The following is a 14,429-nucleotide window of genomic DNA, read 5'->3' as shown; positions in this document are numbered from 1 at the left end:
TTCTCTCCTTCCCTCACACACCTGAGGGAATCCTGCAGGAGAAACGCTTTGAGGAGAGGGAGTCAGCCAGAGGAGGGGTTAAAGGTGTGCAGTCAGGAATTTAGGAGAGGTGTGGGGCAGTGGGGGATGCTGGCAGGGGTGGGCTGTAAAAAGAGCCTGATTGATTTAGCAAATGGATTGTTTTTTTCCTCCTAAAACATTCTCCACCCTGCTCTCAGCCTCATATCCTGGGATTCTCATCTCCCAAAGAAATGACTCGAAAAAATCATTTGACTTCAAAAAATCAGACGATGACTACTTTTCAGAGTGCAGATGTAGAGAGTTTATCAGATCCTGATTATTTAAGTGCTCATCTCATTCGTCATTGTATATCTTTGCTTCCAGGAATACTCAACAAAGAGCTGTTTTAATCTTTACCTCACAGATCATTTGGCTCTGTTGTACATAACTTAGAGACACGTCAGACGCCAAGGAATATAACTAAACTCTGGAGAACAATGAAACGGTTTGATTTGTGAGAGGAGTAATGAACAGTCGGGGAGATATTTGATTAAGTTCGGGGGTTTTTCAGGACAACGCTGTGCAGTTTTCCCCCGTCCGCCTTTGGAAAATATTTCCTTCACACAGCGACTCGCTTAGGCAGAGTTATTCTGTTTTATTGCAATCCAAACAGCTTGTCCTCTCTTGAAACTAAAGAGATGGGGCGACCTTTAGCCTTTGACCTCATTTTAGCCTGGGCTGACTTGGGCTTAAGGAAGCTAGACTTTCTGTCTCTGTTTTTCAGAGCTATTGGGTGTCTGCCCACTTGATATCCCAGTAAAAGTCCTAAGCATATGCACTCTAAAGCTTCTCGGTTTCCTGAACGGAATACAAAGAGCCTTTCAACTTCGAAATGCTCAAAACCGACTCTTGGATGTTCAAGATTTCTGTTGCTTTTCTGTTTTTCTATTGAGAAAGTTTTCACGATCATTGTTATGTGTTTGTGTGCAGAACTGCGTGATTTTGAGCCTGATGACCAGCAGGAGATTGAGGTGGATGAAGGGAACACGGCAGTAATCGAGTGTCATCTGCCTGAGAGTCAGCCTAAAGCTCAAGTCCGCTACAGTGTCAAACAGGAATGGCTAGAGACATCTAAAGGTGCGTTTTACTGCTTTCTCTATCCCATCTTTCTGTCTCCCAGTGACCCACTAGAGGACCTCAGTAAACTTTCAAGGAGGGTAAAGTATGGCTTAAAATTATTAACTTAACACTATTAAGTTTTACAGGCTTTCTGCAGGCATTAAAAAGAATTTTCCTTTCTATTGTTCAAGTGCTTTTGTCAGACCTGAATATCTTGCAATTTGCAATCACCGCAAAATATATATAAATAAATGTACAGTGCTCAGCATATATGAGTACACCCCTCACATATCTCTCTTTTTAATTCATATTTTTAATAGGAAGCTATACAATATTATATTTATGCAAATACATTAGATTAGTCAGTACTAAAGCCAATTCTGGAGCTTATCTAACAAAGTAACTCACGATAACGGTCCAAAAACTAGTACAGCCAAATTTATGTTACAGAAAAATACTAAATACAAATTTAAAAAAGAGGAAAAATCTAGAGAAGCAAAAAAAAATAGAAAAATTTAGTTGAAATTTTGTAGTTTATAATTGTTTTGCAATCTTTTGCTTGAATTTAATTGTCTTTCATATTGTCTTTCAATTTCTAAATATGTTTGGTGACTAAAATATTATTTTAATAAATGTATCTGTTTAATAAATCTGTTTTGTTTAAATGCACCAAAATACATTGCCTATATTGACTGAGAAATGGATAAACGTATTCATTTTTAAAATGGGGTGTACTCAGTTATGCTGAGCACTGTATGTAAACTGTATATATCTTTAAATCGAGATACATTTACTAGATACAATATGAAGAAATCAAGTCAACTAATTTCTCTGAAACATGAGTTAATGCTAAAATAAGAATCTGTCACAGGGTATCACAATTATTTTTCAGTTTGATGTTTATTCTTGTTTTAATCATAGAACTGATTCATTTTTAGCAGTTTACCAGAAAGCAAGATTCCTTATCAAAGTTATTGTTCTTCCCAAGCAAATGTTAAAAAGAAAATACAAAACAAAAATTAAGTCATTCAATTTACTGTATGTTAGTCATCAAAAATACAAAACCATAAGAACATTTAGTAACTGTCAGTGGTTATTTTATAACAAATTTCTATATCTAGATTGTATTAATAAGTTTAAAAATGAACAGCTTTGTCGTTTTATTAAAGCATCAGAAATGTTTAAGAGGGTCTTCAGATGTTTTTTAGAGAATGAGAGATTTGGATTTGAGACAAACTTCTCTGTTCATGGTATAAAAATGCAGATGCTCAAAGATACCGATAGACTTTCTGAAATGTCAGATTATAATAAAAAGTGCAATGTAATGGCCGGTTTCCACTGAGTGGTACAGTACGGTTCGGTTCGGTACACTTTTATGGCCATTTCCACGGTCAAAAGGTTCCAAAAAGTGAACTGTACCTTACTATTTTTTTGGGTACTTTTCGAAAGGGTTCCTAGGACAACAAATGGGTACTAAAAGGCGGAGCCAGACACGCAGCTGAATGCTATTGGTTTACAGAGATACATCACTAGCTCGTGCACAAGCCAGAAGAATGAAAATAATGGAAGCAGCATTTTTAAATAATATATACATATAATAACGAGCCATGGTCCATCCTTCTTCTCATAAGAAGAGCAGAATCTGCCCTGTGCCCCGTAGTTGTTTAGAAGGCCATCTAAAGTGTGATCGGTTTCACTTTCTCGAGAGAGAGAGAGAGAGAGAGAGAGAGAGAGAGAGAGAGAGAGAGAGAGAGCGAGCTCACTTTGCATCTATATTTGAAGATTTTAAATAACGAACTTCTTGAGCTGATGATAATAACGTGCGCATCATTATTAAAGTGCTTCTGACATCCAATCCTTTCAAAAACGGAAAACGAGAGAGTGAAGCGTGAAAAAACTAATGAAAAGCTGGAAAAAACAAAGGAGCAAATGATTCTTTCAGCAACCTAAAAGATAACCGCCATGTTTAACTAATATCATTATCACCTTCTGGACTAATATGAACTCGGATTGATGGAATTACTTTCTAAGAAGAGGTCACATGTGCTGGTGAAGATCAAAGATACAGATGAGAGGTTTACACTGACTGTGGGCTACATGTTGCGTGTTGTTTTTGTACCCAAATAAGGACTAAATGTATGTTGTGTGCAGTTTTTCTGTTATTGGTAACATATCGGAGACTGTAATGGTCTGTATGTGTTCATATATGTTGCATTAATTTAATTATTTTATATAGTTGCCAACGTTACAGTAGACTATTATGTACATTCATTAATCTGCAGTTATAATCAAATCACGTTTATAGAAAGGTTAGTAAGGAACATTTATACACCAATACACCACACCCAACATTGGTACCCTTTTGGCAGTGGAAATGCAAGACTGATAAATGTGACCCATACTGACCCGAACTGTACTGTACCACTCAGTGGAAACGGTCCATAAGAGTGTACTTTCCTGCCGTTGCCACAAGAGGTCCTACTAGCCATTAATGCTTGTTTGTAGAAACTGCTGCTCTTAGTTCCTGAAGACAATCTTGCTGAGCAAATTAGTTTAACATGTTTCTAATAGCTACTTTAGTAGCTCAGTTGTACTCCTCTCACCTAGTAGCCTGGTACTGATATTTATTAGTAACTATAGTAAATATTTAAGCACTCTTTCATCTAAGCCATCATTAGATCTCTTTACAAGCCACATAACTTGAAGCCAAATACTGATGTGCTTCAATTATTTCAGCCATATTTGAAAGGAATATGAGCTGATTCTGGTATTTGGGCGTTTGACAGCTCCTGTCTTGTTGAGAGTCATCAAGTCTTTGTGTGTTGTCTGGTCTTGTCCACTCAACAAAGCACTGCCTGTTAGCACGATTGTCTTTTGTTGCAATTACTCCTGCTGTTCAAGTATCCAGTTTAATGATGGTGAAGAAAATTGCCTTAAGGAATGTTCTAGATTGTCGAATCAGATTCTGTTGTTGAATCTGTTTATACTCGCCTATCCTGAAGATGCTAATCATCGGTTCTCTGTTTGTGCCCTAGGAAATTACCTGATCATGCCTTCAGGAAATCTGCAAATAGCCAATGCTACACGGGACGACGAGGGCCCGTATATTTGTGCTGCTTACAACCCTGTCACGCAGGAAATAAAAACTTCCACCTCTACCGACCGTCTAAGAATACGACGTAAGTTTGGTTGCAGCTAAAAAGGCTATTGTCTGTAAATGTCTTCAGACTAACCTTCTCACTTTAGGAGAATGGAACGCAATTGTCATAGAAATTTGAAAGATGGAAACCCTTCCTTTTTTTCTTTAAAAATAAAATATAAAGTAGCTATTTTATGGAGTAAGTGGAAACTTAACATTGCTGAAATAAATGTATAATATTTTACCTTATCTGTTAATGTAACTAAGGTCACCTTTAGATTGTTCTATACCAGGCATGGGCAAACTTGATCCTCGAGGGCCGGTGTCCCTGCAGAGTTTTGCTCCAACACTAATCAAACACACCTGAACATCCTAATTAGTGTCTTTAAGATCACTAGAAAGCTACAAGCAGGTGTGTTTGATTTGGGTTGGAGCAAAACTATGCAGGGACACCGGCCCTCCAGGATCGAGTTTGCCCATCCCTGTTCTATACCCTACTGTTCTTTTTAAATTATAGTTTTTTTTTTTTTCTTTCTTTTTTTTGTCTCCTTTTTCTCCTTTGGTAATATAAGCTTTCTTTTTTTAGTTTAGTTAAGTTTATTTGTTTACATGGTCAATGCACGTTAATAAACATTACTGTAAAATGTGCCAGAATTAGCCACGTTGGCTGTTTTCCATCTGTAGACCCTTGACTTCACGTTAGGTTTTATAAGTTACAAAACCGTATCTTGAAATGTTCAGGAAGTCAGATGAACTCTTTTTTTTATGCGTAATTATGTAAATCATAAAGAATTCTGTATTGCAACTTGACAACTCCCTTGACACCAAAAAAAGAAGAAAGAATATGACGCAAGTAAATACAAAGAACAAACATGTTTAGTAATTTTTACATTCACATTCATACATTTTGCTCCCACTTTTATCCATTTGTTACATTTGCTTTGAATCTAAATATGCCGTCATTCCTGGGAATCAAACACATAACCATAGCATTGTTAGCATCACGCTCTACCTTTTGAGCTACAGAAAAAAGCGGTATATCTTTGCTTTATATGTTTGCTGACATAAGAAAAATGTCTTGTGCTTTCTAGGATCAACCTCTGAAGCGGCTCGTATCATCTATCCTCCTGCATCACGCTCCATTATGGTGAATAAAGGCCAGCGGCTTGTGCTGGAGTGTGTGGCCAGCGGGATTCCCACTCCACAGGTCACATGGGCTAAAGACGGCCTGGACTTGAGGAATCTTAACAACACCAGATTCTTGCTCAGCAACTTGTTGATTGATGCTGCAAGCGAGAGCGACTCAGGCACCTACGTGTGTCTCGCTGATAACGGCATCGGCTCCGCCAGCTCTGCTCAAGTGCTGTACGACGTGCAGGTGTTTGGTGAGTTTCAGACTATGGGGACTTCAAGAGTTTATTAGTTATTTGGGGGTCAAAGACGAGATGTTGTTATTTTTGTGTCTGCATCAAATAAATTGAAAGCTTTTTAAAAGAAATTGAAACTAAAATAAAATAAAAGTGTTTCAGCTTCATTCATAATATTCTAACCTGCACTTAAAAATTAAGTTCTAAAAATTATAAGGGATGATATAAGATATTTATTGTTTCAAATGTTAAAAAAATTTATTTAAGTAATCCTTTCAGTTTAGTGGCAAAGGTTATAGATTTAAAATGACAATTAATTAGTATTATATTATTCATATCAGTAATAATGGTTGTTATTATTGTTTTTCTGTGTTTTATCGTTAAAGTGAATAAAATGATTACCGTAAAAATCTATTTAACTATTTAAAAACATTTGAACAATTACATTCACATTTTATCAGTTTTATTCATGTTTGCTAAATAAAAGTGTTTAAAACTCTTTTTAATAGCAGTATATTATATCTCATAATAATTCATATTAAAAAAAACCTATTTAGGTTAGCAAACTTTAAAATAAAAGATGCAAATTGATACCAAGTTCATTAACTAATGTTGTTCCCATGTCATCGCTCTCCACCTACAGTTACTTTTCCAGTGGATTGTAGTTTCTCCAATAACTGTGTATGGTTATATTTTGTGTTATATAAATTATTAATGTTAGTTATAACCATTAAACTAACCCTCAGTGGAGAACATCTCTGGGCTGTTTGTTCAAATGAAATGTGCTTTGGAAAGCAGAAACAGGGCCCTGATGGAACATCTTATGTGTGTGGTGGCACAGTGTCAATTTCCAGTCATTTAACGCTACTTTGAGCTAATAAGCATTTATCAGACCTGAGGTAATTAGAGAACACACTTGACAGTCAGCATCAAGATGAACCCACAGTACATTTACTGAACAGAAAGAGCTTGTATGTGTGTGTGTAGGATTGAGTTTCTCAGACATTGATGAGCTTGTTTTTGTGGGCTCGGCTCACGGCAGCTGTGATTAATTAAGCCACTCTTGCTGTTCCGCTAATGAGCTCGAGCTGATTCACTAGCAGCCAACCATCAAATTTTGGAAAAGGGTGAGAGAACCCAGTGTATCCCAGACTCCTCTGCGGCAGTGTGCCCTCACAAACAGAACTCAGGCTTCGTGCTGCTAAGGCAAGACACTACAGGTGGATAGGATAAAACAAATAATAACAACTAATAAGGATCGATCTCAGTTTATTGATCTTTATTTTTTTGTATTACAAGTTTTTTTAAATGTCAAATGAGACATATAAATATGCAAATGTTAAATATTTTATTAACAGTCAATAATGTTAAATTAGTATCTAATTTGCATAAATGTTCAACACAAAAATATAAACACTGGATGAAGGCAAGGTCAAAGTTTTTGGGAATCACTTCATAATTTAGCCAGAAATAAATATTTTCCCATATTTTGTAGATTACAGTACTGTATATAATCTAGCAAATTATTTATGAACAAATTCCTCTGTAATAAAACATCATATTTTATATATTAGGGTTTATACGGGGTGCTGGAAATCCTTGAAAATGCTATTTTAGTGTTTTGAATGTTTGAAGAACTGCTTATATTTTGGATAAAGTGCTTGAAACTGTTTGAAAATTTAACTGTTGCTTTCATTATAATTTATCTTACTAATATGCAATAATTATTAAATATTTAAATCAAACAAAACAGTAAATGACTATAATAATTCAATGTTGGGCTATCTAAATAAAATCTAAATTTCCTCTTCGAATACTGTACTATACTATAGAATACTGTAACAAATAGCATATGATATAATGTAATGAAGTATGTGCAGTATATGTATGTGAAAAAGTAATTTGCCACACTAAAAGTGCTGGAAAAGTTTGTAAATGCACCTGGAAAGGGCTTGAAAAGTGCGTAAATTTGACTTTAAAAAGGCATAAGAACTTTTTATTTATGATTATCTATTAGATTTGTGACTGCTGAAGAAAAATGTTGAGAAAACTGCCTTCAAATATTCTGATTGAAATCTACAAGACAGAAATTGACAAAATAAAAACTTCAAATATGTATTTTGGATATTGTCTTTAGAGTCGACTAAAAAGCACTTTCCGTAATCTTAAAATGGACAGATGCATGAAGAATGTTTGTGCCTGCGGTGTCTTATCTTAAAGCTTCAGTGTGTGTTGGTTTCAGCTGTTCAGAGTTTGTTCATATTTCTTCTCTTGTGTTTCAGAGCCTCCTCAGGTACGTGTGGAGCTGCAGCAGCAGGACGTGGCGTGGGGGGATACGGTGCGCTTCAGCTGTCAGGTGAGGGGCAAACCTGCGCCCACTGTGGTTTGGCTCTACAACGCTCAGCCACTGAGCCCATCGCCCCGCCATAGGGTGTCTGCACAGGTGCTGCGCGTGCTCAATGTCGGCCCACAAGACAATGGCATGTACCAGTGCATGGCGGAGAACGGCGTGGGCAGCTCACAGGCAGCTATACGACTCCTCACTGTGCCTACAGGTAGAAAACACTCATGATAATAGTGATGAAAATTATGTTGGTTTTTACTGTATCATTATTCTCAAATGTATAATTCATCAAAAATTATTAATTTAAGAAATAAAACGATTCATTTATTAATTTCATTGACATCAGTGACATTCATTGATGTTAATGATGATAGTGATGATGATTATTATTGTTTTTATGCATTGTTAGGCTTTATTTTTTCAATAAAATTATGTAAAATAATTAGGTTTTTTTAAATAGTAAAAGTCTTAACTAAGTAAATATATTATATATAATATATATTATAAACTAAAAATTCTGACTTCAACTGTATATAAATAAATATATATATATATATACATATACACACATGTATATATATATGTAATTAATTATATATATATATATATAATTAATTATAACCTAATTATATATATATATATGTGTGTATATATATATATATATATATATATATATATATATATATATATATATATATATATATATATGTATATATGTATATATATGTATATATATATATATATATATATATATATATATATATATATATGTGTGTGTATATATATATATGTGTGTGTGTGTGTGTGTGTGTGTGTGTGTGTGTGTGTGTATTAAAGAGCCCATATTGTAGATGAAATAGGGTCATATTTAGGTTGTAAGGGTCTCCAACAACAGTCTAATATGCATGCAAGGTCAAACAACACTTTGATGGTCTTATAATATGCATTTATTTTTACCTAGTTATCCCAGCGACTCCCATATGAATCGTTCAGCGATTCATTTGTACCCAAACCCCTCCTCAGCGCGAAGCTAATCTGCGCTGATTGGACCAATGACAGGCTGCTGCGATTGGTCGACAACACTGACAGGCTTCAGGGCGAGACAGAGTGAAATGCCCAGCAGATTATCAACAATATAAAAGTAGTCACAGTGTACACACGCTTCATAGTGGATTTTGGCTGCCAGTGGGTGAATGTAAATACAGACGATGGACTAGAAAATACTGACGACTAACTATTTTATCAAGCAAAAAGTCCAAGAACTGGCGAGGATATGTCCTAGCAGTCTACTTGCTCTTTTTACACACACGCACACACAGGGCCGGCGCGTCCAGAATAGAGACGGCGCGGCGGCGACACCTCCCTCCCCCTCCGCGTCCTCAGTTACATCCGCGATTACAACCCTAAGATTTCAACCGCGACACCCCCTAAAGTCCTCACTTTACAAACGGGTCCCTTTGATCACCCTTTGCCTAGAGCTTTACCCTATTCAGAGACACGCACACACACACATCAACCTCCTAAGAGGAGACACTCACACAAACGACCGTCCTCAGAGGAGCCACACACACACACACACACACATAGCTGACTATCCATAAACAAAGCGGCACGCGTCGCGTTTTCAACGTAGCTTTACACGCGATATGAGAATATAATGAGTTAACCTGATACAGTACACGCGGTTACAAGTAACAAAACACAACTAAATGCATAATTTGCAAGCTAGAGTAAACGAGGCAACAATTTTAATCGTATGTACTTACACTGGTGAAATGGGGGAAGAAACTGATTCATGATCCACTGATCCTTGTTCTGACAGTCTTTACTGATCCTTCCTTTAACAAACTGAAGAAGTCTTCTTTGTAAACAGGTAGTTTCCAGAGGCTCTCGATCTGCTCAAGGCTAGGCTATATGCTAAGGTTTCATCTTTGGGTGAACTGTCAATAATCTCCATCTGCACAGCGTGACTTCATTCTACCGGTGTCTGTGTGTGTCTCTGTGTGTCTGTGTGTCTGTGTGTGTCTCTGTGTGTGTGTGTGAGTGACTTTTTTCTGTTAGTGGGCGGAGCCGCAGGTTTCAAATCTCCCGGGCTTGCGCGTGCAACTACTTGTGTTTCGTAGCTGCGTCATCGCGAAACACCTAATAACTCGTTATCAAGACGACTCGTTTGAAGCACTATGAGTCGACTCTTTTATAGATGAATCAATAGTTTTAAACACTGTACACTTACAGATTTAAGCCTTAGCTGGATATTTCACTTCACTTAGAGCTGTGTGACACACTACATGGAAGGGCATTTTCAAAAACCCATAATATGGGCTCTTTAAATGATTTTAATTAGATTTCTATCTGTACAAATATTATTTATTACTAGTTGCTGTGGAATACTGATATTATTGATTTATTATTATTGTAATTAATATTATCATCATTTCTATGTGTCTTTTGGTGTTATATTTTTAAAATAAAAGTAAAACATTTTATTGATACTTAAATTGTATTTATTATAAACTTCTATTTAACTGTTAATCAATTTTAAAATAACATAATATTTTTGTATCACTGTTCATTTTTGAAAATATCAGCAAATTATAATAACATTTTTGTTGTTATTATTAAAAATAACATTATATTTTTGTATTACTGTCTATCTTAATAATAGCAACAACAACTATTTTATTATAATTTGTTTAAATGTGTCTTTAAAAATAAAAGTGAATAAAAGATTACTTTATAAAATGAATCAAAGTTATTAAATATTATATATAACACCTATTAAAAGATTATGATTATTATATTTCTAAGTAATTGTTCATAGTTATAGATTTTATCATTTATTGTATGAAGTCATACTTTCTATTATTATTAGTTCACTTTTGTTTTATTAATTTATATCCATTTCTATAATGCATGCCTTTAACATATAAATAGTTTCAGTGTTTTCCACTTTATTTATTCAATTTTCTGCTGCTGTGCTGTGTGTGCTTTCAGTGCCCTCTCGAAAGCTCCCCATGATTCGTCCTTTGAGTCCGGATAAGGTGTTGCGTGAGCAGCCACCGCTGAAGCCACCAGTGTCCACCAGTGTGGTGCTGCCCTTCGACTGCTCTGAGGTGCGAGTCTCTCCTGCTGAAGCTCCAGTCATCCTCAGTCAGCCGCGCACAGGCAAAGCAGATTACTATGAGCTGACCTGGAAACCCCGTCATGACGGAGGAGCGCCTGTGCTGGAGTACATCATCAAGTACAGAAAGGTACAACACTGCTCCGCTCACTTCTTCTATACTCTGTATTCCAGTGCTTTTCTAAGTTTGCTTTCTAACAGCATGTCAGGGGAAGAGCTGGAGAAATATAATATCGGCAATTCACAGAGATTTTTCAGTTAGTTTATTTGTAATTATGTTTGTGCCACAGCACTGCTTATAAACAATAGATAAGCAAAAAAATGCATTTGATGAGACGTAAAAAACATGAAAGAGACTGAATTGTAGGAATAAACATTTAAGTGTCGAAATGCCAATCTTGCTGAGTATTTAATTATGTCTAAAGTGAAAACAACATTGAAATGATATCTGTTCTGTGTATAATATTGTAAAGTGACAGCAGCCTAATATTTGTAATATTTTAATGAAATAAACAGTGTATATTTATGCCATAAAAAGGTATCAAATAACAAAAAAGCATTCGCTGCTCCTCGCTAAATATGTCGATTTAGAGTTTACTCACCCACACGCAGTCCTAGTTTGTATATACAGTATATCTTAGTATGACATTCTTCTTTCACTCAAATTTAGTTTATTTATGTCTTGGCCTTTTCTATCTCTACAGTAGCAACAGTCGGCTGATTTTAATCAGCAGAAAAAATCCAATAATTTTACAATATCTTGAGTGTAAAGAGTATGGGCAGTTGAAATGAACACAGTAGCTGTGAAGAAAGACACAACACAGTCCTATCCAGCTGATGGCGCTAATGTAAAAGAAATGCACCTCAATAGAAGGAGAAGAAAAAGACAGATTACACTCCAAAATAATATATGAACGATAATCATTTTAAATAATGGACATTTTTTTACAAAAACACTTGGATTCACTAAAGAATACTAATATTTACTCTCTGGATTCATGTGAAGTACATTTTATTATGGATTGATTCACATTTATAGGACACTTTTTTGCATTGCTGATAAAATATATAAAGAAAAACTGTTGCCATTATAGAGCTGGAAAGGAATTTTAGAAAAACTGGATGTGACTGAAAGAAGAAAGTCATATCATATAGGATACCTTAAGTGTGAGTAATTCCTGGGATCATGTTAATTTTTGGGTTAAATAACCTTTTATTGAACCCATGCAACTGAAAAAGTGTTCACTGATCATATTTAGAAAAAAATCTATATTGTTTGTTTTAAATCTGTATGGACTGAATCAAATTAAGAATCAAATCAACAATAAATCAAATAGGAATGTTCTGAATCAGGATTAAATAGAATCGAGTGTGTGTAGTATGAAACACAAACCCTCTCCTCTTATTGATTGTGTGTGTGTTTTTTTCATCTATCTCAGGCTGGAGAGTCTCCTGGAGAGTGGACCACCAACACTATTTCAGGGTCTCAGCACAAGCTCACACTGACCAAACTGCAACCAGCCAGTCTCTATGAAGTGGAAATGGCTGCTAAGAACTGCGCTGGACTCGGCCAGCCCGCCATGATGACCTTCAGGACAGGCAAATGTATGCAGCCTTACAGCTAGTTCAGAAATAACCTTACTTCTTTAAATGGATAGTTCAGACAAAATGAAAATGTACTCGCCTTCAAAGAGTTCCAAACCTTCATGGGTTTCTTTTTTTCTGTTGAACACAAATGAAGAATGTCTGAAACAGATAGGCTTGAAAATTTCATTTAAATGAAACAACTAATAGATTCAATAAAAAAAATCACCATGTAATGTCATGACTGAACAACTAGAATTAGGGCTGCACAATATATCGTTACTCTACCATACAGTACTGCGGCCAGTGGTAACGCATGCCAGTAAAACATGGGTATTGAGTACTGGGGACGAACGACTTCATAACGTGTGGGAGTGGAAGATCCTAAGGAGGACTTATGGACCAAAGTGTGACCAAGGTGAATGGCGAATAAGGAATAATGCAGAAGTGGCAGACATGTATGCGAAGCCAAGCCTGGTCACAGAAATAAAGAGGAACCATATAAGATGGATGGTCCACTAAGAGAGACTTAAATAGCTGTTAAAAGAGCTAGAAGGAAGGAGACGTCCTGGTAGGCCACGGAAGAGGTGGTTAGATGACGTAGAAGATGATCTACGTTCCCTAAGGGTGCATGCTTGGAGAAAGCAGGCTTTGGATCGGGAAGGCTAGAGAGGAGTGATGGAAGAAGCCAGGGCTCTACACGGGCCTAGCACCGCCGTAAGAAGAATATATAGTTTCAGCCTCTATATTATAAAAGTCACATCAAAGGATATAAAATGTCCAGTTCAGTTTCAGTTAATACATCCCTTAGGAAATCTGATGAAATTATAGTTGTAATGTAGAGACTGTACAATTTCAAGTGTATTTAAACCATTTGTGTATAAGAAATGATAACATTTGCAGTTTTATTAAAGATTATTTGTACTTTAATGTAGTGAAGACTACGCAGTGTTATTTATTTACATAAAAAAATCAAATGCTGTGTGTTTCATTTATGCTGATTAACTGTCCTATGAATTCATCTCAATCGATAAGAAATGATGAATTCTTGACAAATTGAGTTGTTCAAGTCTTCTGAATTTATATGCATATCGCAATATATGTCACAGAAAAGCAAAAAGGATCAAGTGTTTCTTTTTTTAAACAAATATTGAGTATTTAGGTAATACTATGAAACAATGCTGATGTTTTGCCTGCTTGTTCTGCAGGGCGAAGAGGGGGACCAATAGGCCCTCCAAAAACCCCAGTGGTGCAGCCTCGTCTCTCTCGTAAGTATACATTCCCTCCTCTGATGATGACAGAAGGACTTTAGTATATTTTTTTGATACCTGCAATACACAATTACAAGTATTTTGGTACTATAACATTATACATTTAACAAATGAGGCTAACACTACTGTTCTCTTGATCTCTTACACTCCTAAATGAAGGATGATGACAGTAAGTGTGTGTGGTGTGTTAGTGAATGTACGTGTGCTGGTGTTTTTGTTCTGTCACTGATCATCTGTTTTTGTATCCGCAGCTCCAGAAGCTCCGGATAGACCCACGGTGTCGATGGCCACTGAGACCTCGGCTTACGTGACGTGGATCCCTCGAGGGAACCGGGGTTTCCCCATTCAGTCTTTCCGTGTGGAGCACAAGAAGCTGAGGAAGGGCAGTGGAGATTGGGAGGTGGCGGTGAACAACATCCCTCCGTCCCGACTCTCGGTGGAGGTCACCGGCCTGGAGAAAGGTCTGCTTCATATCATACCTGCT

At 36.2% G+C, this 14,429-nt stretch overlaps 1 protein-coding gene across 1 annotated transcript in view; it reads left to right on the top strand.

Moving 5' to 3' along the window:
• The window catches only part of boc (BOC cell adhesion associated, oncogene regulated), a 53,350-nt gene that overhangs the window by 26,681 nt on the left and 12,240 nt on the right, over nt 1–14,429 (top strand). Inside the window, exons 4-11 of the mRNA XM_056450281.1 lie at nt 991–1,137; nt 4,155–4,298; nt 5,350–5,643; nt 7,908–8,180; nt 10,964–11,220; nt 12,530–12,695; nt 13,883–13,942; nt 14,197–14,406. Coding sequence (XP_056306256.1) covers nt 991–1,137; nt 4,155–4,298; nt 5,350–5,643; nt 7,908–8,180; nt 10,964–11,220; nt 12,530–12,695; nt 13,883–13,942; nt 14,197–14,406 — 1,551 coding nt within the window. The remainder of the gene's footprint in view (nt 1–990; nt 1,138–4,154; nt 4,299–5,349; nt 5,644–7,907; nt 8,181–10,963; nt 11,221–12,529; nt 12,696–13,882; nt 13,943–14,196; nt 14,407–14,429) is intronic.

This window comes from Danio aesculapii, chromosome 24 (assembly GCF_903798145.1).
Source record: "Danio aesculapii chromosome 24, fDanAes4.1, whole genome shotgun sequence".
NCBI classification, from domain to species: domain Eukaryota; kingdom Metazoa; phylum Chordata; class Actinopteri; order Cypriniformes; family Danionidae; genus Danio; species Danio aesculapii.
Note: the sequence above shows the minus strand (reverse complement) of the source record. Positions and strands in the feature narration are given on the sequence as shown.